The following is a 27,870-nucleotide window of genomic DNA, read 5'->3' as shown; positions in this document are numbered from 1 at the left end:
GGATAATACCTCTGTGGCATAAAGTCATGTTGCTGAATACTACAATTCTGCACTTCCAATATAAACTTAGTGTTTGAATAGAACATATTAAAAGTGGAATTCTGTGAAATAGTATTCATTCTTTAGCAATTCTGGGTGAATCTGTGGATCTTTCATTATTCCAGAAAAATAGGACAAATGCTCCAGAAGAAAGGTTTTCAATAGTGTCACCCTTTTAGGCACTTAAGAGGGGTTGAGGCTTATGAAAGCAATAGCACTTTTTAGACAGCTAATATGTGGCTACACAAACATCGTTTGGAACAGTGTGGATTTGTACACAACAAATCTGACATTAAAAAAGCAATATTTCTTTTACATATTTACTGCTAACCTAAGTTCACAGCAGAGGTCCTCCCTTCTGCTCGCTGTTTGGTTTTTACAGCTGTTACAGTAGTGACGACAGTACCACAGGGCATCACCGTCCGATCTTTCTCCACTTTTGTAGCAGTAGGAGGGGCAGTAACTTGCCAGGACTTTAGCTCTGTGGGTTCCACGTAGGAAAACTTGAATGAAGAAAAGCACATTTTAATAAAGAATTGGACAAACACTACAGTGCAGTAAATTTAAAAAAGCCAGTTTACTACTAATCACAGGGAATGGCTAAGCATTAAGCACAAAATACACAAAACCCCAATTGCAATTCCAGTCATTTAGCTTATTTTCTTTGACTTCCTATACTATTGATAATGTGATATAATGCATGTAGTGCACGCTACAGCCATGTTTATGTTGGATGCCTAGGCTCAATGCATTGCGCTATCAGGCCATGTAAATGTCAATTCAGACAACAAATGAGACGGCCCAGAGATTGGCTTCGCTATGTAATTAATCAACACCAGAAGAATTCAACAAGAATTTAGTTTCGCATCTGCTGAGCATTTGTCCAAGCCAGACAACAGGAAAGGAATGTCAGGATACTGCATGAAAAAGTGTGTAACATAAATTGGACACAAATTAATTGGGAAACATCCCAAAGGGAAGTGGCAAATACACCTCCTTGAAATTACATACAAAATGAATATTCTAGTGAAGAAAGTGAGTATGAATATAATGTGTTGCATACTTCAGAAGTGCTATTAGTACCATTCTTACTGTAGTATGTTATCAGTTCGTAGCTTAGTCAGTAATTAACTAGCAATGACCGCTGAAAAGGAGATAATTTGGCTTATAAAATAAAGAAAACACTTACAGTCTTGACAATGATGCAACACTATTTGCACTATGGATTTTAACATTTTACACATTTTATGGACATCGCAAGCAAGGTCATAACATTTTGTGTTAAATAGATCACCCATGCTGCTGCATAAAATGTAGATGTTGTGCTGAATGGGCCATTACGCACCTATATCCGACGTCCATTCTAGCTTCCTATCAAGATCATTTGTTCTGCTATTAAAGGAAACATGCAGCCTGATTTAAGGGAGGTGGAGGGGTTAATAGAGGATCCGTAAAAAAAACTATGATTTAGCCACCCAATTTAGATCTCTGTTCATGGTGGATGTCCTACCGATGGCGAAAACTCTGTCTACGTCATTGGGTAAGTCAAAGCACGGTGTTAACACCATTAAACATGGTGACTGTTCACCAGCTCCTTTCACAGTGACAGATCAACCTACCACGTTAGGTGAAGTTAGCACCAGGAAAGACCACTTTGCTATTTTGATGAAAACATTTGTACGTGTTAACACAATGAGAAACATTTTTAGCATGGGTAGGAGACTGCACAATATGTGGTCATTGACAATTTATCTCCATTTTGATGGTCCACTTCATTTGTCCATAGTAGATGGTGGAGACTTTTCTATCCAATATGGTAGTTGGTGGATTTCTGACAGATTTCCCTCCAAAAATGATACTTTACACAGCAGTGACAGTCACTTCAATGGAGCATTCTCCTGCCACAACGGCAGACAATTCCAAATGTGGCAGATTTTGCACTGCTAGCATGGAGGACTACGTAGTTCAGCAACACTGAAGTAAATATTATGGCAGTTTGTTGATATTAAAGCACACTATAAATATTTACTCTTTATTGTATGCAGACAGCAATGCTCATTTGGACAGTAATAATACAAATAAAATAACTGCTCTTACTAATCCGCTCTTTCCTGATGTGGGATGTTTTTACCAAATTCGTGTGAATAACATACCTCTGCTGTTACAGTACCCGAGACAGGGTTATTGCTGCTTGGCCTGCTGCTCAGTGGAAAGCTTTGTTTTCCAGACGGCTGTTTCTTGAACAGATCCAATGGGACAGCAACCCAGGCATTGAAGGAACCTTTATGAAACAAAATGAACTGAACTGGCTGCAACATTATACAGATCAAAATTATGTCAAAAAGCAAGAAACAATAAAGAAGAAAGGAACGCATTACAAAGGAACTAAAAGGCCATGCACTAGGTGCAAGCCACCTAACACATTACACAGAGAAATGCAAGGCACATTAAATAACAATGGATGTCAGCTCTTCTTTATGATTTAAATGCAAAGCTAAATTAATAGGTACTCTTACGGTGACCAAATATCGAAAAACAAAAACCAGGACATTTCACAAAAATAAAATGCAAGGCAGAAATATTTCATCAATCTAGGGGCAGAGAATGACTTCACTGACAGCATTCACCAACAAAGACAACAGCCAATGAGACACAAAGGAGAACTTAATGTAACTTTCACACAAATATTCAAGTTTATTAAATTGCTTTTGGTTGGGGTTCAGCCGACTACCCTTTAGATACGTAACATCTGCTAAATGTATTCTTCTAAGACGCCTATTTAAGACGGGCTCTTTGGCGGCGCCGGTCTGTACAAGGTAATTACTGCACGAACAAGGCTGTGACTTAAAAGCGCTACTACTGCACGATTAAGGCTGTGACTTGAAAGCGCTTAATGCGACCTGCGCTGTATATTTGTGTCAATGAAAGGCATTGAGTTTTAATATAGGGACTCGTTTTTTTACTTAGTTAAAAATATCGTTTAAATAGAGGTTAGTGTTTTAAATAGTAATGCCCCCTTACTTGCACGATAATAGGTTCTCCACCGCTGCTTAGCGGGTCCTCAACACCACCAGATACATCTTGGATGCCATTTTTGATTGGGAGAGGTTGGACGCCTGGCGGGCGCCATTTTGGGACAACATCAGAGTTGTCAGGCGCTCTTCTAAGACGCCTATTTAAACCAGCCTCATGTTGACGCGCAGCGTTTACGCGCAGCGAGCGCGCCATGGGCGCGCCGGAGACCTACCGGGACCCGGGGCCATAAATCCTGGCCCATTTATTAGGTACAGTAGATTGGAGCTGATGGCTTATCAGCAGCGGATACCTGAGCTCAGTGTAGACTGTCTCACTCTATTACGGAGGGAGGGACTACTCAAAGCTGTGTGGGAGCAGAAGAGCCAGAAGGTCAGGGCAGTTGGAAAGCTTTTGAGGTATGGGCTTTTAAATACCAGATCACTTCAGAAACACAACCTTGAAATATTCACACTATTACAAGGTGGGGAGTTTGACTTCTTAGGGGTCACAGAGACATGGTTGGAAGATTCCTCCACACAAGATGTGGTGGCCGCCCTACCCCCTAACTATTTGTCCATCTGTCTGAATCGAGCTAATGACAAGAGAGGAGGGGGTGTCGCTCTTTTATATAAGAGCTGTTGGAAGGTGGAAACAGTATGTGTTGAATGCCTGGGAGGGGCAGATATTTTGGGGGTCAAATTTGGGGCGAATAAGGTCTGTTTTGTCATTCTACTGGTGTACCGCCCCCCCAGGGCTACCCCCGATTTTGTAGAAGGCTTTACAGAGCTGGTCCACGACTTAAGCTCTCGTTACAAGGACCTATTGGTCATGGGAGATTTTAACTTCCATTGGGAGCTATTCCCCAAAGAAGGGCAGGCAAGTCATATAGAGGAAGCCTTAACAACGCTTGGACTAACTCAACATGTAGTAGGTCCCACGCATGATAAGGGCCACACGTTAGACCTGGTGTGGTCGACCGACCCCGGAGTTGGGCCATTGGCTGGCAGTCCATGTGCATGGTCAGACCATTATTTGATTAGGGGACAGAAGGCAGCACTAAAACATGGAGGGAAAGCTAGGCCATCATGGAGAACAGTGAGGCGATGGAATTCCATCAATGAGAAAGATCTAGTGGGAAACTTACTGAACTCCGCCGTACCAACTACATGTGACGATAACATAGAGGTCACATGTCAGAGGGTAGTGGACAAATTAAAATCGTCCATTGATTTAGTGGCACCGGCCAAAAGGATGAAAATAGTGGACAAAGGTGCAGGAGCACCCTGGTATAATGATCTCTTGAGGTCAAAGAAACAGGCCCTGCGGAAGGCTGAGAGAGCCTGGAGGCAGGATTATAATACGAGGGCACGGAGTCTATATCAGCAGGAGTTGGCCTCGTATAAAAAGGCTATTGTAGCCCGCAAATCCGAGTTTTTTGAGACAAGGATTGCAACTGCCCAAAATCCCCAGAAAGAAATTTTCAAGGTGCTCTCGGAACTGAGAAAAAATAAGGAGCAGAGGCCTGACTTTGCACAGAAGGACTGTCAAAGCTTCCAGGACTTTTTTGTTAATAAAATTGAAGATCTCCTGTCAGAAATTTCTTGCACCCCTGTGCTGGAATGCCCGCTTCAAGTGAAGCCCCTTACCCCCAAAGTGGATTTTCCTCTGAATAGCTTCTCTTTGATTACGAAAGAGCTGCTAGCAAGCCTGGTGGGGAGGGTAAAGTCAGGTTCCCAAGGAGATCCTTGCCCCCCGAAAGTCTTTAAGCTAGCCATGCCAGGGTTGGAGGAGGATGTCCTCCACCTCCTCAACAAATCTCTTGAAACTGGACAAGTTCCAGCTATGTTTAAGGAGGCCCGGTTGATTCCGCTGCTAAAGAAGCCAGGGGCGGATATGAAAATTCTAAAAAATTTTAGGCCTATCTCCCAATTACCTTTTTTAGCAAAGGTCTTGGAACAACACGTGCTATCCCATCTTTCTAAGCATCTGGAGACTAATGATCTGCTAGAGCAAAATCAGGCTGGTTTCCGGCCATGTCATAGCACGGAGTTGGTTATGGCGTCTATTTTGGACGAATTGAGGTGCAGAGCTGATAAGAGGCTCCCGGGGGCCCTGGTGCTACTTGATCTCTCCGCGGCTTTCGACACTGTTTGTCATAGTCAACTGCTGGCACGCGTGAGAGATCTGGGCATAGGGGGCCCCGTACTGGGCTGGCTTGCATCCTTTCTGCAAAATAGATCGCAGAAGGTGCAGCTGTCTGACCTAGTTTCAACATCTTCTGCCATCACCTGTGGAGTACCGCAAGGCTCTGCCCTCTCACCACTCCTTTTTAACATCTATTTGCAGCCACTGATTTCTGCTCTGAATCAGATGGAGTGTCAGATCTTTAACTATGCTGATGACACGCAGATTATTATCCAATTAGGGGATTCTCCAGGGGTATAAACCAGGTTGCATAACATCTTAAGGTACACAGTAAATTGGATGTCCGCCAACTCCTTGAAGATCAATCCGGACAAAACTGAGGTGCTGCCCATAGTCACCTCGGGCAGCCCCTGGAATGACGGTTTTTGGCCCAAGGAGTTGGGTAGGGCACCGGAACCAGCAACCGTGGTGAAAAGCTTGGGAATTCACATTGACAGTAACCTGTCCATGAACAAACAGGTGTCTGTAGTGGTTGGCACATGTGTTGGTCTTCTGAGACAGCTTCGCAAGATTTCTCAATTGCTGTCTTTTTCCACCTTAAGAAGTGCTGTGTCAGCTATGATCCTGGGCCGTCTGGACTATGGCAATGTGTTATACTTAGGGCTCCCCCAGCGGCAACTTGCGAGGCTGCAGATCGTAATGAATGATGCCGCGAGATTAATTTTTAAGATGCCAAGGAAAAGGCGTGCTATCCCTCTCCTGCATCAGTTACATTGGCTCCCAGTTAGACAGAGGGCGCTGTTCAAAGGATTGTGTATTTCACACAAGGCACTCTATGGTAATGCGCCTAGTTACATCAAGACCAGACTTACGGGTTATACCCCTGGCAGGGCGCTACGGTCCTCTGAAGCTACTCTTTTGGCCAATCCACGTTTTCGCCTGTCCACTATGGGCGGGCGTGCTTTTTCCACTTTGCTTCCAGCAGCGTGGAATAAATTGCCAATTAGTCTCCGCAAGGAGTCCAATCTATTGCTCTTTCGCCGAACATTAAAAACAATACTTTTTCGGGAAGCATGGGGAGTGTTATAAGTTAGACATCTGGTTTCGGTAGCACTGGTTTCCTTTTATGTACAAGCGCTTAGAGACCTCGGGGTGATAATGCGCTATATAAATGGAAATAAATAAAATAAATAAATAAAATTAGTATAGGTAGTTGTTGAAAACCAGGTTAGTCCAGGTAAATCTGGGGCCCTTGCCCAAACTATACTCTCTGCAAGAGTTGTATTGGTTTAGGGAAGCAAACTTGTCTCAAAAGTCTGCTGTTGAAGGTAAATAACACATAGCCCTTAAACAAATTCTTTAATCGTCACAGATATGCCAAGAAGTGATGCGTTGACTAACGTGTGAAGTTGACATACAGTTGTGAAATACTCCTACAACAAATGTTATATATATATTAGTCGAAACGCGTTGGTAGTGTGATTGAATATTTTAAACAATTTCTTAAATACACATATATATAAAATATATTACCTACTGGCGGTCGCCAGTAGGTATATATAGTTAGGATTTTTTCTCTATGGGTTTTTTGAAAATTCTATGTCTAATAACTTTGGCGTTTGTGGACGGAATCGGCTGAAATTTTCAGGAAAATGGCACATTTTGTTTCTGAGCAGCCCTTGAAAATTTGGGGGGGGTTCGTCCAGTGGGGGCCGAGAAAAAAGGGGGGTCCCAAAACGTGTTTTTAACATTGAGTTTTCCATAGGGCGGTTGGCCTCACTTTTAGCCCGAACGGCTGAATGGATTTGCACGAAACTTGGCAAAATTGTAGGGACTGGTAGCCCGATGTGCCTTTTGTAGGTCTCAATATATGTGCTCCAGTGGATTTTGAGAAATTAACGTTTAAAAAAAGATATATATCTGTAACAGCGGACCGGTTAGCGCTCTGGTTCGCGGACTTTTCGCGCAACGGAGCTTTGTGAAGCGAAGCTGATTGGTTCTCCGGCGTCTGTCAACATTCCAAACAGTCCGTAGCGGCCGCCATCTTGTCTCTCGGTAGGATCGAGAGACAAGAGGAGGTCAAAACAAAGGGGGAAATAACTATAAGGGGGCATAGTAGATCCTCGCTGACCCCCTAGGTTTGATGTGGAGGTTTTAAAAGGGCCCCGCGGGGCAAAAAAAAAAAATAATAATAATAATCGAACGGCTGAATGGATTTGCACGAAACTTGGCAAAATTGTAGGGACTGGTAGCCCGATGTGCCTTTGCTAGGTCTCAATATATGTGCTTCAGTGGATTTTGAGAAATTAACGTTCAAAAAAAGATATATATCTGTAACAGCGCACCGCTTCGCGTACTTTTCGCGTTACGGAGCTTTGCGAAGCGAAGCTGATTGGCTCTCCGGTGTCTGTAAACATTCCAAACAGTACGTAGCGGCCGCCATCTTGTCTCTCGGTAGGATCGAGAGACAAGAGGAGGCCAAAGCGAAGGGGCAAATGACCATAGGGGGGCATAGTAGATCCTCGCTGACCCCCTAGGTTTGATGTGGAGGTTTTAAAAGGGCCCCGCGGGGCAAAAAAAAAAAATAATAATAATAATCGAACGGCTGATGACCATAAGGGGGCATAGTAGATCCTCGCTGACCCCCTAGGTTTGATGTGGAGGTTTTAAAAGGGCCCCGCGGGGCAAAAAAAAAAAATAATAATAATAAAACGGCTGAATGGATTTGCACGAAACTTGGTAAAATATTAGGGACTGGTAGCCCGATGTGCCTTTGCTATGTCTCAATATATGTGCTTCAGTGCATTTTGAGAAATTAACGTTCAAAAACAAGATATATATCTGTAACAGCGCTCCGCTTCGCGGAGATAAAATTATATGTGTATTACCTAGCTGTTGCTAACACCAGTTAGCGACGGCTAGTAGGAGATAGCGACCATCTTGGGTCCCACTTTGCATGTGAGTGATATTTATCACTAATGACATGCAAAGTGGGCATGCCAAGATGTTAGCGACTGGAAACAGTCGCTAACATCGCTATCTCCTATTATCAACTTTTGGAAATATTCGAGATAAGCGCGAATATCTCCAAAAAGTAACAGCTGCCCTGAGCAGTTCTTAGCCATGTTATCCAATGGGAGGTGGATAACATGGCTAAGAGCATTAGCTCGGTAATGCATGAATATCGCGGAGTTTTCAGCGATATTAATGCATTGCGCTCGTTTTTTATCGTATTTGCGATAAACCTTGATAATAGCAAGGTTTATCTGCGATAATTTCTGACGGTAAAAAAATCTTTGCAATGCATCGTTAGGGATAAATATCGCTTAACTTTGGTAATATGCCCCAACGTCTGTTAACGTTCGATTCGAAGGAAATCAGGAATTGTTGAAAAACATTGTGTGCGCCATCTTGTCTTTTTTCAAATGCCACACTTTTGTCGTGCACGGCAGCCATTTTAGATGCCTTGACCAGATCCACTCTGTGCACGCTGTCGATCCTTAGCATGGCTCCCCACCCTCGCAAGCATCTCCCCCAGGCAGTGGTCACCCCCGCTCTCTGTTTTATGCATGGGTAATAAACCTCCCCCATCTGCGCTGTTCTTCCCTGAGAATCACACCCTGTGCCCGCCCGACACCTCCCTTTCGCCCTATTCACTACCGCACCCTCTGACACTCCTTTTCCTCTGTGTCCGATTGTCCAGGCCGGTCCTAGGCTATCAGCTAGCCCTGCAGATGTAGTTTATGGCCACAGCTGTAAAGAATCACCCGTCTTCAAAGGAGTTATAGTAGATCAAGGCCCACACTCGATGAGATCCGTCACAGCAGAAGCGTTGCTATTATCTGAAAACCATCCTGTATTGTGATTGGGGAGGGGACCGAGCGTGAAGCGGAAGATTCCAGGGATGACTCTTTGTACATCAAAGTTTTTACAATTATGTGTCACATTAAAAATATATAGCACTCCGACAAAGTAGTAAGATTATAAAACTTTAATAATTTATAAATATATACAAGAAAACAAAAATAGTAATAACATAAACATTTTTAGAGAAAAACAACGAAGTAGCGGTCGGCTGTGCGAATAGTCTCAACGCAGCACAACGTCCAGATTTCCGGCGTGGGGCGTCGCGGGGGGTGGGTGATCAGTAGCAAACTGTTGTGCGAATAGTTCCAAGGCAGCAGAACGCGCCGAAATCTAGATGACACGAAAGTGATGTCTAGTAAGTTGCCACCCAGCAAATAACGGCGTGGGGCGTCGCGGGGGGTGGGTCATCAGTAGCAAACTGTTGTGCGAATAGTTCCAAGGCAGCAGAACGATGGCACCAAGGTGATGTCCAGTAAGTTGCCGCACTGGTTTTGGTATCCTACAATGCTGCTCCGAATAACGGCGTGGAGCGCCCCGGGGGAGGCGGCGTGAACGGGCCTCTCCAGGTGGAGTCTCATCTGTTTTAGTGGGGCGCCCCTTTACCGTTTCAGTTGCCATTCCGTCCGCTTTTGGTCCACTGTGTCAAAATCCGCCATTCAGCTGAGTTGCGCCCACTCTTGCGGTGCAGCGATAGGCGGCTGTCACAGGACTCTCAAAATGGCGGCAGGCTGTTTCCTTTTTGGGCCTGGTCCACTGAAATGGCCCTGGGACACCTTGGAAATCGGACGCTTGTCTGCTAGGTCTTGGACCCCATTCTCGAAAGCGTCCCCTCCGCCTTGAGAATTCATCAAAAGTTTTGGGGGCTCCGACTCCTGCAGGCTTCTGGTGGGGAGCGGCTGCCATGATTGCTCGCGGAATGACCACGACTGAGCTACGAGATGGTGGTGCTTTCATGCTGACGCCAGCTTCAGTCTGAAACATCCAGAAACAAGGTGGGGCTTTCATCGTTTGGGGGAAAAAAAAAGTTTTCATCCAATGAAAAGTGTTGTTTTTAGGTCATATGATCAAGCCTTCCATCATTAGGAAACCAAAAGTAAAATGAACCAATGAAAAGTTTTATAAACAAGTCACATGACCTGTTATGCGGCATAGGGTATAAAATGCGGAGAAAATACGTTGGCACGTGAGGCGGCGTCAGTAGCGGACCGATGTGCGAATAGGCCGAAGGCAATACAACGCGCCAAGATCCGGATGGCACCGAGGTGGTGTCATAGTTGAGAGTTCTGAGCAGCGGTTGTAACACTGTCTGAAGCTTATTTGCAGCTGCTGCAGCTTCACTACGCGCCAAGATCCGGATGGCACCGAGGTGGTGTGTAGGAAGTTGCCGCACTGGTGTGGCCATCCTACAATGCTGAAAGTCGGCGTGGGGCGCCCCGTTGGCCTGTGAGTTTGCGTCAGTAGCGGACCGATGTGCGAATAGGCCGAAGGCAGCACAACGCGCCAAGATCCGGATGGCACCGAGGTGGTGTCTAGTAAGTTGTCGCACTTCTGTGGCCATCCTACAATGTTGAAAGTCGGCGTGGGGCGCCCCGTTGGCCTGTGAGATGGTGTCAGTAGCGGACTGATGTGTGAATGGGACCAAAGGCAGCGCAACAATATTTTCTACTATATTTCCGGTGTAGAAGACACCACAAGGCGCTGAGATGCCAAGATCCGGATGGCACCGAGGTGGTGTGTAGCAAGTTGCCGCACTGGTGTGGCCATCCTACAATGCTGAAAGTCGGCGTGGGGCGCCCCGTTGGCCTGTGAGATGGCGTCAGTAGCGGACCGATGTGCGAATAGGCCGAAGGCAGCACAACAATATTTTCTGACTGACACCACAAGGCGCTGAGATGCCAAGATCCGGATGGCACCGAGGTGATGTCTAAGTTGCGGACTGATGTGCGAATGGGGCCAAAGGCAGCGTAACAATATTTTTTGTATGGAAGATACCACTAGGCGTTGAGATGCCAAGATTCGGATGGCACTGAGGTGATGTCTAGCAAGTTGGTGTGGTCATCCTACAATGCTGAAACTCGGCGTGGGTCACCCCATTAGCCTGTGAGATGGCGTCAGTAGCGGACCGATGTGCGAATAGGCCGAAGGCAGCACAACGCGCCAAGATCCGGATGTCACCGTGGTGGTTTCATAGTTGAGAGGCACTTCATCTGCAGTGGGGCGCCGAGATCCGGATGGCACCGAGGTGATGTCTAGCAAGTTGCTGTACTGGTGTGGTCATCCTACAATGCTGAAACTCGGCGTGGGTCGCCCCATTAGCCTGTGAGATGGCGTCAGTAGCGGACCGATGTGCGAATAGGCCGAAGGCAGCACAACGCGCCAAGATCCGGATGTCACCGTGGTGGTTTCATAGTTGAGAGGCACTTCATCTGCAGTGGGGCGCCGAGATCCGGATGGCACCGAGGTGATGTCTAGCAAGTTGCTGTACTGGTGTGGTCATCCTACAATGCTGAAACTCGGCGTGGGTCGCCCCATTAGCCTGTGAGATGGCGTCAGTAGCGGACCGATGTGCGAATAGGCCGAAGGCAGCACAACGCGCCAAGATCCGGATGTCACCGTGGTGGTTTCATAGTTGAGAGGCACTTCATCTGCAGTGGGGCGCCGAGATCCGGATGGCACCGAGGTGATGTCTAGCAAGTTGCTGTACTTGTGTGGTCATCCTACAATGCTGAAACTCGGCGTGGGTCGCCCCATTAGCCTGTGAGATAGCTGTTCTTTGGATTTGGGCCTGGCTCGTCTGCTGTAGTGGGGCGCCCCTTTACCGTTTCAGTTGCCATTCAGCTGAGTTTCGGCTGCTCTTGATGCTACAGCGACAGGCGGCTGCAACAGGACTCTCAAAATGGCGGCCTGTTCTTTGGATTTGGGCCTGGTCCACTAAAATGGCCCTGGGACACCTTAGAACTCGGACGCTCGATTTTTTTTTCCTTTCCTGTACATGCAAAAAAAGGTAAATGCCCGGTACGTTACACGCTTCATCTGCCACGATGAACTCTCCAGAGGAACCGAAAAAAAATATAGTTGTGGTAACTATACCATGCATCGTCATATGGAGAGGTGGCACCAATTAATTATAGTGCTGCATAAAAGAGAGATTTGGAGGAGAACCCGTGACCTGCTAGTACATTCATCAAAGAAGTGGCACTGAGAGCTTCAGAGGCAAGGGAAACGGTCCCAAATATTTAGAAGAACTTTGGAAAGATTAAAATGACATGTTTAGATTGTGGCAAATTAATTTCATGTGGACAGATGAGTGTTACTCTAATAAATACAGCATATGAACATCATCATAGTCGATGGTTGGTAGAGACATTTTGACTATATCCTGGACCTGCCCGTCCTCACCCAAAATGGCGCCAGAATAAATGGGACTCGTAACTCCTTGTTGTGTACTGGTTGCAGAACCTTGAAATCACGAGATACGTATGCAGTTTTGAAGCACATGGCGGGCGGGGACGAGAATTGATTGAATATTTCGACATCCCTATTGATATTAAGTTCTGATGTGTTATTGATTACTGTACTGTTGAAAGTTCGAATTAACGTCACCCATGGTACTTGCCCGCAAATGTATATCTAGATAATTTTATTGTAACTGGCCCTGTCGTATTTTAATTATAAAATGTACGTCCACCGATTCCGTAACTGTTAGACACCTTAGTTCTTGCAACCTAATGGCCCGCCCGTTACGTTCCTCTACAGTGTAAATGTCTATTCATCATATACGATTACAGTTTGCTCCGTGGCCGGCCCACGTGGTTATAGGCTCGTATTTGTATAATGAAATTTTCACAATAAAGGTTTTTAAAAGAAAACATGGTAGTAGTATATACATTGGTAAAGTTTTTAATAATAGTCACTGTTTTAGAATCATTAAAAGGCAAGTGAAATAAAGCAGACCAATTACATGAAGGGTAAAAGGTATAATACGAAGGAACGCAGTAAAGATAAATGGTCAAGGGCTGTTGTGTTTTCTATTCCTGCAACATAAAGTGATCGATAAGAATCTCATATTCAGGCGTATCGGCGACTAAGACAGCAGGTCGACCCTCTTTTGCTCAACGGCTCCGTCATGGGACGAAGAAACGCTCTTTTTCTCGAAAAAAGAATATATTTTACTTGCAGGACAGTTGTAAAATTTCCGGGAAAGTACATTAGCCTGGAACATTATAACATATATTTAAGAAAAAATAATGTTCGGAAGTAATGAAAAGCGTAATTTTTAGGTCATATGACCAAGCCTTTCATCATTACAATAAGAAAAGTAAAATGAACCAATGAAAAGTTTTATTAACAAGTCACATGACTTGTTATGCTTACGTTACGCGCTGCGCGCCCCGGATGACTTCCGGATGCGCTAACGCGGCGCGTCATATGACGCATTACGCGACAACGCAGGTACAGAATATAGTCAAAATGTCTCCACCAACCAGCGGTCGGAACACAACCCCTTTCAGCAGGCTAAATAGTTCTGTTAAATGACAACAGAAGGGACAGGCAACAAGAACCATCAGTCAAAGAGGGGAGGGCTAGTTCTTCTCTACCGGGTTACATTGGGGCGCTACCGGAACTGATCGAATTGGTAGTCTACAGTGTTTCTGGATGTTTCAGACTGAAGCTGGGGTTAGCATGAGAGCAGCACCATTTCGTAGCTCCGTCGTGGTCATTCCGCAACCAATCATGGCAGCCGTTCTTTATCGTTATTTTGGGCGGGGTGGGTGGCGGAGCCGAGCTGTTTTGCAGCCATCATTGTGTGGAGTTCAGTTCATCTCACTAGTTTTGTATTTGTCATGAGGGGTTGTTCCTAATGTTTCTATTTTAGCGAGGTCAAAAAGAGATCCTATTAGTGGCCTACTGATTTTGCTCGATTCCTTTTCTTTTTTTTTACACGATTTTTCGTTATCTGCAAAGACTAAACAGAGTATTGCGACTCTGTGTTTGTTTGTAAATAGAGAATGAACCAAAGAGAACTAATTCTAAAACAGTAAATACTTGGATAACAATGAATCAAATGGAGAGAGAAGCAGGCACGACGGATTACAATGGGGGCAAAGACCTGCGTTAACTACCTTTCACTATCTGCAAAGAGAGAGTACTCCTAATAGAAATGAGGGGGGGGGGGGCACCATTCAAAGCAGATCAGTGTGCATAAACACGAAAATGTTTTCACTTACCACGTACTTGACATTCGACAGCTTATGATATTTGCTATTAAAAAACCATTGAAATTCACTGAAAAAACCATAGGTTATAGACCATATATAGTTAGGAATTAGCATTTACAAAACCTTGAAAATTCACTGAAAAAACCATAGGTTATAGACCATATATAGTTAGGAATTAGCATTTAAAAAACCTTATTTTACTCACACAAAACCATTGAAATTCCATATATAGTTAGTTGCACTAACTATATATCGCGCACCTGCAATCCACTGCTGATGATGTCACATATTACATCATTTATGACATGGTCAGTGACATCACTGATGACATCACTGATGACATCTCAAATGACATCACTGATGACATCACTGATGACAACATCCAGTGACTGTATGTTTCTGTAAAGTTAAAATGTGTCTTACATATTGAAGAATGAGTGGAAGTATAAGTGTCTGGACAAAGGATTTAGTAGGTGCATGACTGAATGCATGAGTGAGTGATTAAATGTGTCTCACTGAGTGCATGGGTTAGTGACTAAAGTGTCTTAATTTGTGCATCATTATGTCTGTTGTTCTGTAAACTGCTGCATGTTTTGATCAGTAGCTATATAATTAACTATATGGGTTACTGATTGATTGTCCAAGTATTTGTATGGGAGACTGAGTGTGTGTGTGGCTGGCTGGGAGGTGTGTGACTCTGTGCAGATCAATGTGTACTTGTATCAATGATTGTATAACAAGGTAAGTATGTGTTAGTATATGTTTGAAAATGTAAGGTGCTCTATGTTTAACTGTATAGACAAGAAAATGGAAGTGTCATTGATTCTTTACAGGACTGACTAGGTGTGTGAGTAACTCCATGGATGAGTGGCAGACTGTGAGTGTCTGTATAGGTGTATGAGTGCATATGATAGTGTTGTAAAGATGAGTGATTGTATGTATGAATGATAGTATGGGTGAATGAGTGAAGGTGTGTGTAGACGTAGGAATCAGTGAGTGCGTATGTAGTAACTAGTATTGGTGTGTCAATGGTTTCAAAAATTATATTCTGTATTTAACACTGGGTGAAACAGAGGTTATATTAAAATGTGAGGAGATGCATTGTATTGTCACATGAATGATATCATCAGTGATGTGGTCATTGATGTCAAATGAGATGTCATCAGTGATGTCATCAGTGATGTCATCAGTGATGTCACTGACCATGTCATGAATGATGTAATATGTGACATCATCAGCAGTGGATTGCAGGTGCGCGATATATAGTTAGTGCAACTAACTATATATGGAATTTCAATGGTTTTGTGTGAGTAAAATAAGGTTTTTTAAATGCTAATTCCTAACTATATATGGTCTATAACCTATGGTTTTTTCAGTGAATATATATATATATATATATATATATATATATATATATATATTCACTGAAAAAACCATAGGTTATAGACCATATATAGTTAGGAATTAGCATTTACAAAACCTTGAAAATTCACTGAAAAAACCATAGGTTATAGACCATATATAGTTAGGAATTAGCATTTAAAAAACCTTATTTTACTCACACAAAACCATTGAAATTCCATATATAGTTAGTTGCACTAACTATATATCGCGCACCCGCAATCCACTGCTGATCATGTCACATATTACATCATTCATGACATGGTCAGTGACATCACTGATGACATCACTGATGACATCTCAAATGATATCACTGATGACATCATCTAGTGTCTGTGTGTTTTTGTAAAGTTTAAATATGTTTTACATATTGAAGAATGAGTGGATGTATAAGTGTCTGGATGAAGGATTTAGTAGGTGCGTGACTGACTGTATGAGTGAGTGATTAAATGTGTCTCACTGAATGCATGGGTTAGTGACTAAACTGTCTTAATTTGTGCATCATTATGTCTGTTGTTCTGTAAACTGCTGCATGTGTTGATCATTAGCTATACGAGAGGCTATATGTGTTATTAATTGGTTGCCCAAGTATTTCTATGGGAGATTGAGTTTGTGTAGGGGTGGCTGGAAGGTGTGTGACTCTATGCATAGATGTGTGAGCAGTTTATTCACTAGGTGTATGAGTTCAAGAGTGCATGTGGAAACAGCTACATGGGCAGTTGACTGTGTGCATGAGTGTATTGATGAGTGAATGGATATCTCAATGCTACATGTCATAGTAAGTACATATGTAAAACACAGTACATGTGAGAGTTGGCATATATAAATAACTGTGCATGAGAGCCACTGAATGAGTGAGTAGTTGTATCGATCATTGTGAACTTGTATCAGGGATTGTATAAGAGAGTAAATATGTGTTAGTATATGTTTCAATAAGTAAGGTGTGTTTAACTGTATAGTTGAAGAAATGGAGGTGAGATTGTTTCTTTGCATGACTGACTGGGTGTGTGAGTAACTCCATGGATGAGTGGCAGTGTGTGAGTGTCTGTATACACTGAGTGTATCTAAGGTTATATTAGAGTCTGAAGAGGTTTATCGTATTAGCACAAGAATGATGTCAAATGAGATGTCATCAGTGATGTCATCAGTGATGTCATTTGAGATGTCATCAGTGATGTCATCAGTGATGTCACTGACCATGTCATGAATGATGTAATATGTGACATGATCAGCAGTGGATTGCGGGTGCGCGATATATAGTTAGTGCAACTAACTATATATGGAATTTCAATGGTTTTGTGTGAGTAAAATAAGGTTTTTTAAATGCTAATTCCTAACTATATATGGTCTATAACCTATGGTTTTTTCAGTGAAATTTCAAGGTTTTGTAAATGCTAATTCCTAACTATATATGGTCTATAACCTATGGTTTTTTCAGTGAATTTCAATGGTTTTTTAATAGCAAATATCATAAGCTGTCGAATGTCAAGTGCGTGGTAAGTGAAAACATTTTCGTGTTTATGCACACTGATCTGCTTTGAATGGTGCCCCCCCCCCCTCATTTCTATTAGGAGTACTCTCTCTTTGCAGATAGTGAAAGGTAGTTAACGCAGGCCTTTGCCCCCATTGTAATCCGTCGTGCCTGCTTCTCTCTCCATTTGATTGATTGTTATCCAAGTATTTACTGTTTTAGAATTAGTTCTCTTTGGTTCATTCTCTATTTACAAACAAACACAGAGTCGCAATACTCTGTTTAGTCTTTGCAGATAACGAAAAATCGTGTAAAAAAAAAGAAAAGGAATCGAGCAAAATCAGTAGGCCACTAATGGGATCTCTTTTTGACCTCGCTAAAATAGAAACATTAGGAACAACCCCTCATGACAAATACAAAACTAGTGAGATGAACTGAACTCCACACAATGATGGCTGCAAAACAGCTCGGCTCCGCCACCCACCCCGCCCAAAATAACGATAAAGAACGGCTGCCATGATTGGTTGCGGAATGACCACGACGGAGCTACGAAATGGTGCTGCTCTCATGCTAACCCCAGCTTCAGTCTGAAACATCCAGAAACACTGTAGACTACCAATTCGATCAGTTCCGGTAGCGCCCCAATGTAACCCGGTAGAGAAGAACTAGCCCTCCCCTCTTTGACTGATGGTTCTTGTTGCCTGTCCCTTCTGTTGTCATTTAACAGAACTATTTAGCCTGCTGAAAGGGGTTGTGTTCCGACCGCTGGTTGGTGGAGACATTTTGACTATATTCTGTACCTGCGTTGTCGCGTAATGCGTCATATGACGCGCCGCGTTAGCGCATCCGGAAGTCATCCGGGGCGCGCAGCGCGTAACGTAAGCATAACAAGTCATGTGACTTGTTAATAAAACTTTTCATTGGTTCATTTTACTTTTCTTATTGTAATGATGAAAGGCTTGGTCATATGACCTAAAAATTACGCTTTTCATTACTTCCGAACATTATTTTTTCTTAAATATATGTTATAATGTTCCAGGCTAATGTACTTTCCCGGAAATTTTACAACTGTCCTGCAAGTAAAATATATTCTTTTTTCGAGAAAAAGAGCGTTTCTTCGTCCCATGACGGAGCCGTTGAGCAAAAGAGGGTCGACCTGCTGTCTTAGTCGCCGATACGCCTGAATATGAGATTCTTATCGATCACTTTATGTTGCAGGAATAGAAAACACAACAGCCCTTGACCATTTATCTTTACTGCGTTCCTTCGTATTATACCTTTTACCCTTCATGTAATTGGTCTGCTTTATTTCACTTGCCTTTTAATGATTCTAAAACAGTCACTATTATTAAAAACTTTACCAATGTATATACTACTACCATGTTTTCTTTTAAAAACCTTTATTGTGAAAATGTCATTATACAAATACGAGCCTATAACCACGTGGGCCTGCCACAGAGCAAACTGTAATCGTATATGATGAATAGACATTTACACTGTAGAGGAACGTAACGGGCGGGCCATTAGGTTGCAAGAACTAAGGTGTCTAACAGTTACGGAATCGGTGGACGTACATTTTATAATTAAAATACGACAGGGCCAGTTACAATAAAATTATCTAGATATACATTTGCGGGCAAGTACCATGGGTGACGTTAATTCGAACTTTCAACAGTACAGTAATCAATAACACATCAGAACTTAATATCAATAGGGATGTCGAAATATTCAATCAATTCTCGTCCCCGCCCGCCATGTGCTTCAAAACTGCATACGTATCTCGTGATTTCAAGGTTCTGCAACCAGTACACAACAAGGAGTTACGAGTCCCATTTATTCCGGCGCCATTTTGGGCGAGGACGGGCAGGTCCAGGATATAGTCAAAATGTCTCTACCAACCATCGACTATGATGATGTTCATATGCTGTATTTATTAGAGTAACACTCATCTGTCCACATGAAATTAATTTGCCACAATCTAAACATGTCATTTTAATCTTTCCAAAGTTCTTCTAAATATTTGGGACCGTTTCCCTTGCCTCTGAAGCTCTCAGTGCCACTTCTTTGATGAATGTACTAGCAGGTCAGGGGTTCTCCTCCAAATCTCTCTTTTATGCAGCACTATAATTAATTGGTGCCACCTCTCCATATGACGATGCATGGTATAGTTACCACAACTATATTTTTTTTCGGTTCCTCTGGAGAGTTCATCGTGGCAGATGAAGCGTGTAACGTACCGGGCATTTACCTTTTTTTGCATGTACAGGAAAGGAAAAAAAAATCGAGCGTCCGAGTTCTAAGGTGTCCCAGGGCCATTTTAGTGGACCAGGCCCAAATCCAAAGAACAGGCCGCCATTTTGAGAGTCCTCTTGCAGCCGCCTGTCGCTGTAGCATCAAGAGCAGCCGAAACTCAGCTGAATGGCAACTGAAACGGTAAAGGGGCGCCCCACTACAGCAGACGAGCCTCCACCTAGGAAGGCCCATTCACGCCGGCTCCCCCCCCCCTTCGGCCACCCCACGCCGTTATTCGGAGCAGTATTGTAGGATGGCCACACCAGTGCGGCAACTTGCTAGACATCACCTCGGTGGTAACCGAATCTCAACGCCTTGTGGTGTCTCCTATTCAGAAAACATTGTTATGCTGCCTTCGACCTATTCGCCGCAAGTGCGCACACAACTCAACTGCATAGCTTGCTAGACACCACCTCGGTGCCATCCGGATCTTGGAATGTCAGCACCTTTTGGTGTCTTCTCTTCAGAAAATATTGTTGCGCTGCCTTTGGCCCCATTCGCACATCGGTCCGCTACTGACGCCATCTCACAGGCTAATGGGGCGCCCCACGCCGAGTTTCAGCATTGTAGAATAACCACACCAGTACAGCAACTTGCTAGACATCACCTCGGTGCCATCCGGATCTCGGCGCCCCACTGCAGATGAAGTGCCTCTCAACTATGAAACCACCACGGTGACATCCGGATCTTGGCGCGTTGTGCTGCCTTCGGCCTATTCGCACATCGGTCCGCTACTGACGCCATCTCACAGGCTAATGGGGCGACCCACGCCGAGTTTCAGCATTGTAGGATGACCACACCAGTACAGCAACTTGCTAGACATCACCTCGGTGCCATCCGGATCTCGGCGCCCCACTGCAGATGAAGTGCCTCTCAACTATGAAACCACCACGGTGACATCCGGATCTTGGCGCGTTGTGCTGCCTTCGGCCTATTCGCACATCGGTCCGCTACTGACGCCATCTCACAGGCTAATGGGGCGACCCACGCCGAGTTTCAGCATTGTAGGATGACCACACCAGTACAGCAACTTGCTAGACATCACCTCAGTGCCATCCGAATCTTGGCATCTCAACGCCTAGTGGTATCTTCCATACAAAAAATATTGTTACGCTGCCTTTGGCCCCATTCGCACATCAGTCCGCAACTTAGACATCACCTCGGTGCCATCCGGATCTTGGCATCTCAGCGCCTTGTGGTGTCAGTCAGAAAATATTGTTGCGCTGCCTTTGGCCCCATTCGCACATCGGTCCGCTACTGACGCCATCTCACAGGCCAACGGGGCGCCCCACGCCGACTTTCAACATTGTAGGATGGCCACAGAAGTGCGACAACTTACTAGACACCACCTCGGTGCCATCCGGATCTTGGCGCGTTGTGCTGCCTTCGGCCTATTCGCACATCGGTCCGCTACTGACGCAAACTCACAGGCCAACGGGGCGCCCCACGCCGACTTTCAGCATTGTAGGATGGCCACACCAGTGCTGCAACTTGCTGGACACCACCTCGGTGCCATCCGGATCTTGGCGCGTTGTATTGCCTTCGGCCTATTCGCACATCGGTCCGCTACTGACGCCGCCTCACGTGCCAACGTATTTTCTCCGCATTTTATACCCTATGCCGCATAACAGGTCATGTGACTTGTTTATAAAACTTTTCATTGGTTCATTTTACTTTTGGTTTCCTAATGATGGAAGGCTTGATCATATGACCTAAAAACAACACTTTTCATTGGATGAAAACTTTTTTTTTCCCCCAAAGGATGAAAGCCCCACCTTGTTTCTGGATGTTTCAGACTAAACTGGCGTCAGCATGAGAGCACCACCATCTCGTAGCTCCGTCGTGGTCATTCCGCGAGCAATCATGGCAGCCGCTCCCCACCAGAAGCCTGCAGGAGTCGGGGCCCCCAAAACTTTTGATGAATTCTCAAGGCGGAGGGGACGCTTTCGAGAATGGGGTCCAAGACCTAGCAGACAAGCGTCCGATTTCCAAGGTGTCCCAGGGCCATTTCAGTGGACCACGCCCAAAAAGGAAAGAGCCTGCCGCCATTTTGAGAGTCCTGTGGCAGCCGCCTATCGCTGCACCGCAAGAGTGGGCGCAACTCAGCTGAATGGCGGATTTTGACACAGTGGACCAAAAGCGGACGGAATGGCAACTGAAACGGTAAAGGGGCGCCCCACTAAAACAGATGAGACTCCACCTGGAGAGGCCCGTTCACGCCGCCTCCCCCGGGGCGCCCCACGCCGTTATTCGGAGCAGCATTGTAGGATACCAAAACCAGTGCGGCAACTTACTGGACATCACCTTGGTGCCATCGTTCTGCTGCCTTGGAACTATTCGCACAACAGTTTGCTACTGATGACCCACCCCCCGCGACGCCCCACGCCGTTATTTGCTGGGTGGCAACTTACTAGACATCACTTTCGTGTCATCTAGATTTCGGCGCGTTCTGCTGCCTTGGAACTATTCGCACAACAGTTTGCTACTGATGACCCACCCCCCGCGACGCCCCACGCCGGAAATCTGGACGTTGTGCTGCGTTGGGACTATTCGCACAGCCGACCGCTACTTCGTTGTTTTTCCCTAAAAATGTTTATATGTTATTACTATTTTTGTTTTCTTGTATATATTTATAAATTATTAAAGTTTTATAATCTTACTACTTTGTCGGAGTGCTATATATTTTTAATGTGACACATAATTGTAAAAACTTTGATGTACAAAGAGTCATCCCTGGAATCTTCCGCTTCACGCTCGGTCCCCTCCCCAATCACAATACAGGATGGTTTTCAGATAATAGCAACGCTTCTGCTGTGACGGATCTCATCGAGTGTGGGCCTTGATCTACTATAACTCCTTTGAAGAGGGGTGATTCTTTACAGCTGTGGCCATAAACTACATCTGCAGGGCTAGCTGATAGCCTAGGACCGGCCTGGACAATCGGACACAGAGGAAAAGGAGTGTCAGAGGGTGCGGTAGTGAATAGGGCGAAAGGGAGGTGTCGGGCGGGCACAGGGTGTGATTCTCAGGGAAGAGCAGCGCAGATGGGGGGAGGTTTATTACCCATGCATAAGACAGAGAGCGGGGGTGACCACTGCCTGGGTGAGATGCTTGCGAGGGTGGGGAGCCATGCTAAGGATCGACAGCGTGCACAGAGTGGGTCTGGTCAAGGCATCTAAAATGGCTGCCGTGCACGACAAAAGTGTGGCATTTGAAAAAAGACAAGATGGCGCACACAATGTTTTTCAACAATTCCTGATTTCCTTCGAATCGAACGTTAACAGACGTTGGGGCATATTACCAAAGTTAAGCGATATTTATCCCTAACGATGCATTGCAAAGATTTTTTTACCGTCAGAAATTATCGCAGATAAACCTTGCTATTATCAAGGTTTATCGCAAATACGATAAAAAACGACCGCAATGCATTAATATCGCTGAAAACTCAGCGATATTCATGCATTACCGAGCTAATGCTCTTAGCCATGTTATCCACCTCCCATTGGATAACATGGCTAAGAACTGCTCAGGGCAGCTGTTACTTTTTGGAGATATTCGCGCTTATCTCGAATATTTCCAAAAGTTGATAATAGGAGATAGCGATGTTAGCGACTGTTTCCAGTCGCTAACATCTTGGCATGCCCACTTTGCATGTCATTAGTGATAAATATCACTCACATGCAAAGTGGGACCCAAGATGGTCGCTATCTCCTACTAGCCGTCGCTAACTGGTGTTAGCAACAGCTAGGTAATACAGATATAATTTTATCTCCGCGAAGCGGAGCGCTGTTACAGATATATATCTTGTTTTTGAACGTTAATTTCTCAAAATGCACTGAAGCACATATATTGAGACATAGCAAAGGCACATCGGGCTACCAGTCCCTAATATTTTACCAAGTTTCGTGCAAATCCATTCAGCCGTTCGATTATTATTATTTTTTTTTGCCCCGCGGGGCCCTTTTAAAACCTCCACATCAAACCTAGGGGGTCAGCGAGGATCTACTATGCCCCCTTATGGTCATTTGCCCCTTCGCTTTGGCCTCCTCTTGTCTCTCGATCCTACCGAGAGACAAGATGGCGGCCGCTACGTACTGTTTGGAATGTTTACAGACACCGGAGAGCCAATCAGCTTCGCTTCGCAAAGCTCCGTAACGCGAAAAGTATGCGAAGCGGTGCGCTGTTACAGATATATATCTTTTTTTGAACGTTAATTTCTCAGAATCCACTGAAGCACATATATTGAGACCTAGCAAAGGCACATCGGGCTACCAGTCCCTACAATTTTGCCAAGTTTCGTGCAAATCCATTCAGCCGTTCGATTATTATTATTTATTTTTTTTGCCCCGCGGGGCCCTTTTAAAACCTCCACATCAAACCTAGGGGGTCAGCGAGGATCTACTATTCCCCCTTATGGTCATTTGCCCCTTCGCTTTGGCCTCCTCTTGTCTCTCGATCCTACCGAGAGACAAGATGGCGGCCGCTACGGACTGTTTGGAATGTTGACAGACGCCAGAGAACCAATCAGCTTCGCTTCACAAAGCTCCGTTGCGCGAAAAGTACGCGTCCTGGGCCGCTGCCCGGTCCGCTGTTACAGATATATATCTTTTTTTAAACGTTAATTTCTCAAAATCCACTGGAGCACATATATTGAGACCTACAAAAGGCACATCGGGCTACCAGTCCCTACAATTTTGCCAAGTTTCGTGCAAATCCATTCAGCCGTTCGGGCTAAAAGTGAGGCCAACCGCCCTATGGAAAACTCAATGTTAAAAACACGTTTTGGGACCCCCCTTTTTTCTCGGCCCCCACTGGACGAACCCCCCCCAAATTTTCAAGGGCTGCTCAGAAACAAAATGTGCCATTTTCCTGAAAATTTCAGCCGATTCCGTCCACAAACGCCAAAGTTATTAGACATAGAATTTTCAAAAAACCCATAGAGAAAAAATCCTAACTATATATACCTACTGGCGACCGCCAGTAGGTAATATATATATATATTCGGCTCCAATCATCCTCCAGGACTCCACCTGTACAGATACGCCGCAGGTTGAGCAAATTGACAAAGGCTAAACGCCGAAACGCGTCTTTGATGTGCTAGAGGTTTTTTTTTAAATAAAACTCTTGAGAAACCATCCCCGTGAGTGCGGCGTATCTGTACAGGTGGAGTCCTGGAGGATGATTGGAGCCGAGTGTATGTGACGGGTACACCCCCGTCTAGCAGGCACCCGCTTGCGAGTGTGGCAGGCTTGTGTTGTTGGAGCTGTAAAAAAATAATAAAAAATATATATATATATATATATATATATATATATATATATATATATATATATATATATATATATATATATATATATATATATGTGTGTCAACAAAGTTCGCCAGTCCCCCAGCCTGCTTGCGGCGGCGAGCTCGAGCGGGGAGGCGACCCCCTATTAATTTCACTGCTGCTCAGTCGGTTAGGAAAGAAGTCAGCTCGAGCCCAAGTCCATAAAGCGTGAAGTTTATTTAATCACACAGGATGCCAGAAAACACCCGACGCGTTTCGGTGCAGCCGCACCTTGGTCACGGGTAACAGTGTTTTTTTCTTTCACGCGTTTTAAAGTAAACAGCAAAATAACATAACATAAAGGTAGGACTACTCGTCCTCACAGAAGTTTGTTAATCCACATTACGGCGGCCATATTTGAATAGGTTTGTTTGAACAGACAAGTATGTAACCCAGTTACCACAGTGATTTAAGAACAACTCAAGTATTTAAAGTGTGAACTTAAAATTGAAGCGACATAACATTTCATGTAACGCTGTTAATGAACTGAGTGTGAACTTGATAATTCATTCTAGATGACGGTGCATCAGAATACTATTAATCCATAACGCCCCAGTGGGCTATCACACTCTAAATGTGATTTATATATATGACCAAGTCCTCTGTGAAGGACGAAACGTTATGTTGACGAAGGTGCCGATTAAATAATCTACTCACCTGAACCTTGGGTCTCGTGTTCCTTGCTGCTGCGGCGTCCAGGAGTTTGTGGAAGTGCCCTCCAGTGTCGAGCGTTTTTGAATATATATATATATATATATCTATATATATATATATATCTATATCTATATCTATATATATATATATATATATATCCCCAAGAAAAGCTCCACAACACCTCCGGCAAGCTATCCAGCAAAACCAGCGAGAAAGGAGACGGACCACAGGATCGGGTGCAACGATTTTATTCAGCACAGGAAAAACAGCTACGCGTTTCAGGCTACACGAGCCCTTGTTCACGCTGATATATAGATATATATATATATATATATATATATATATATATATATATTATACAAACACGCTTGTACTAAATACTAAATTCAGTGTCATCAATTCAGTGCACTGTATTATCACACTGAAGAAAAGTGACTTACCTGTGACTATCTTTCTGGTAGATACTTTATCTACCTGCAGAATCCTCACCTGTATAATAACCGCAGGCATCAGACTGGAACCGAAAACTTCAAAGCTCTAAAGTTGCCAGTAGTGGGCGCTGGCTCTCTATCAATGCTGGTAGGGACATCGGATAACTTCATCAAACTCATATAGCTCTGACCCCACTGCAACAAAGTCAGTTTTCAACTATTTATTTCCCCAGCATTTGAGGCGAGTAGTTGGAATGGCATTAATATTGAGTAATGCAGCAGCAAACTTGAAGAGTGACGTTAATAAACCTTCACTATAATACACTGATCAAACGGGGAGGTGGGCGGGATGGATGACGAATCTGAAGGTAGATAGAGTATCCACCACAAATACTGTATTTGCAGATAAGTAACTTTTGCTTCGGATTGATACTAGTACCTATAGATTCCTACAATATATTTCCAAGCAGAACCCTTCTTTGGAGGAAGGTTGATGGATGGTTAAATAAAAGGAGCCACGCAAGCCACATCTGTCAAAGTGACCATCGCTGTGCACTTTGGAATCCAGGCAGTAATGCTTATCAAAAGTGTGTAGGGATGCACACGTAGCTGCCTTGCAGATCTCTGTGACTAGAACACCTTAGGAAATGGATGATGATTTGGCAGAATGGGCCCCCATTTCTTCCAGTTCTTTCTTTCTTGGGCCAAGCATAGCAAGTCCTGATGCACAAAATGATCCATCTGGACAGCATCCACTTCAGGACCACTTTGCCTTCTTGGAACCACAGTACCCAATTAAGAGCTGGCCAGTCACTTGTTTTTGGTGTGGACTAGGTAGAAGCGGACTGCCTAGTATTCAACCCGTGAAATTGCTCATCCTCATTTGTATGGTGGGGCAGGAGGAAAAAGGTTGGTTGGGTGGTGGCCTGGCCTAGATGAAAGGGAGTCACCACTTTATATGGAAAGCAGCTCTAGTTCTCAACACCAACTAATCAGGGAACAAGCACGAACAACCGACATAGTAGAAGTATTTTGTGATGTCTGCTGCGGCTTTGAACTGCTCAGTGAAATATCTCACTGGATTAGGTAGGTCACTAAACAAGTGCTCCTTTAAATGTCCTGTAATTTATATGTGTGGATACAGCTGAAGTACACTGTCCCATTGTACACAACCACTGCTCCTCAAGCTGTGGGAAGTAGAATGTGTGCATTTTTATATAGCACCAACTTTAAATGGGCAAGCATGAAAGATTATGAGTGACACTATCCTACGAGCAAAATCAAGCAATATAGACAACAGAAACATATATAAATAATAGAAATTACACCTATTTGAGCACCAAGAAATTACACCTATTTGAGCACCAAGAAACTCAAAGATATTAAAACTGCTGTAAGCAAGCACCAGAAATGCAAGGGCACTCACCTTGGCTGCTGCCCGGAGGCTGAGCGTCACTGCAGCCAGGCCCCAGAGGATCTTACTGATGAACTTTGAGCATTTCCACCGTGGCGTTGACCAGCTGCGCACCGATTTTAGAGCATTGGGTGCCAATGGAGGCTGCAATCAGGAGGGCACCGGTGAAACTTAGCACTGCGGCCAGGCAAAAAAAATACTCTTCTGTCACCGTTGGGCTGGCATGTCTTGAAAGTGCTGGGTTGCGTGGCTCCACTTGTTTGGGCAGTAAGGTTATGCTGCCTATTGCAGTCCGCCTGGCACAGTCATGTCAGCTTGCCGTGTGGTGCCCAAATAGGTCGGGCACAGGACAGCAGAAATGAAAAACACATTTAGAAAAAGAAGGGGAGGGGCAGGGGAGAGCCCAAAAAATGATTGTTACACCAAGCACTGCAAGCGTGAAAGCCAGCCCTGCACTGTGACGTCAGAAAACTAAACAAGGCCACGAGAAGCAAGCCATAACATACCGCTCAAACACATGCATCACGCTGAAACGCCTTTTACAAATGCCTCTCTGCTCCAATCTCGGTAGATGATCCCCTGCACCCGCTTGT

The 27,870-nt window shown here is 44.4% G+C and overlaps 1 protein-coding gene across 1 annotated transcript in view; it reads right to left on the bottom strand.

Annotated features, from left to right (window-relative positions):
* Nucleotides 1–27,870, bottom strand: part of C2CD2 (C2 calcium dependent domain containing 2) — a 434,056-nt gene that overhangs the window by 101,460 nt on the left and 304,726 nt on the right. Inside the window, exons 9-10 of the mRNA XM_078656804.1 lie at nt 2,193–2,320; nt 371–542 (exon numbers count right to left, since the gene is read on the bottom strand). Of these exons, the coding sequence (XP_078512930.1) occupies nt 371–542; nt 2,193–2,320 (300 nt within the window). The remainder of the gene's footprint in view (nt 1–370; nt 543–2,192; nt 2,321–27,870) is intronic.

The sequence above is a fragment of the Lissotriton helveticus genome, chromosome 8 (assembly GCF_964261635.1).
Source record: "Lissotriton helveticus chromosome 8, aLisHel1.1, whole genome shotgun sequence".
Taxonomy (NCBI): Eukaryota; Metazoa; Chordata; class Amphibia; order Caudata; family Salamandridae; genus Lissotriton; species Lissotriton helveticus.
The sequence above is the reverse complement of the archived record's forward strand: the minus strand, read 5'-3'. Positions and strand labels throughout refer to the sequence as shown.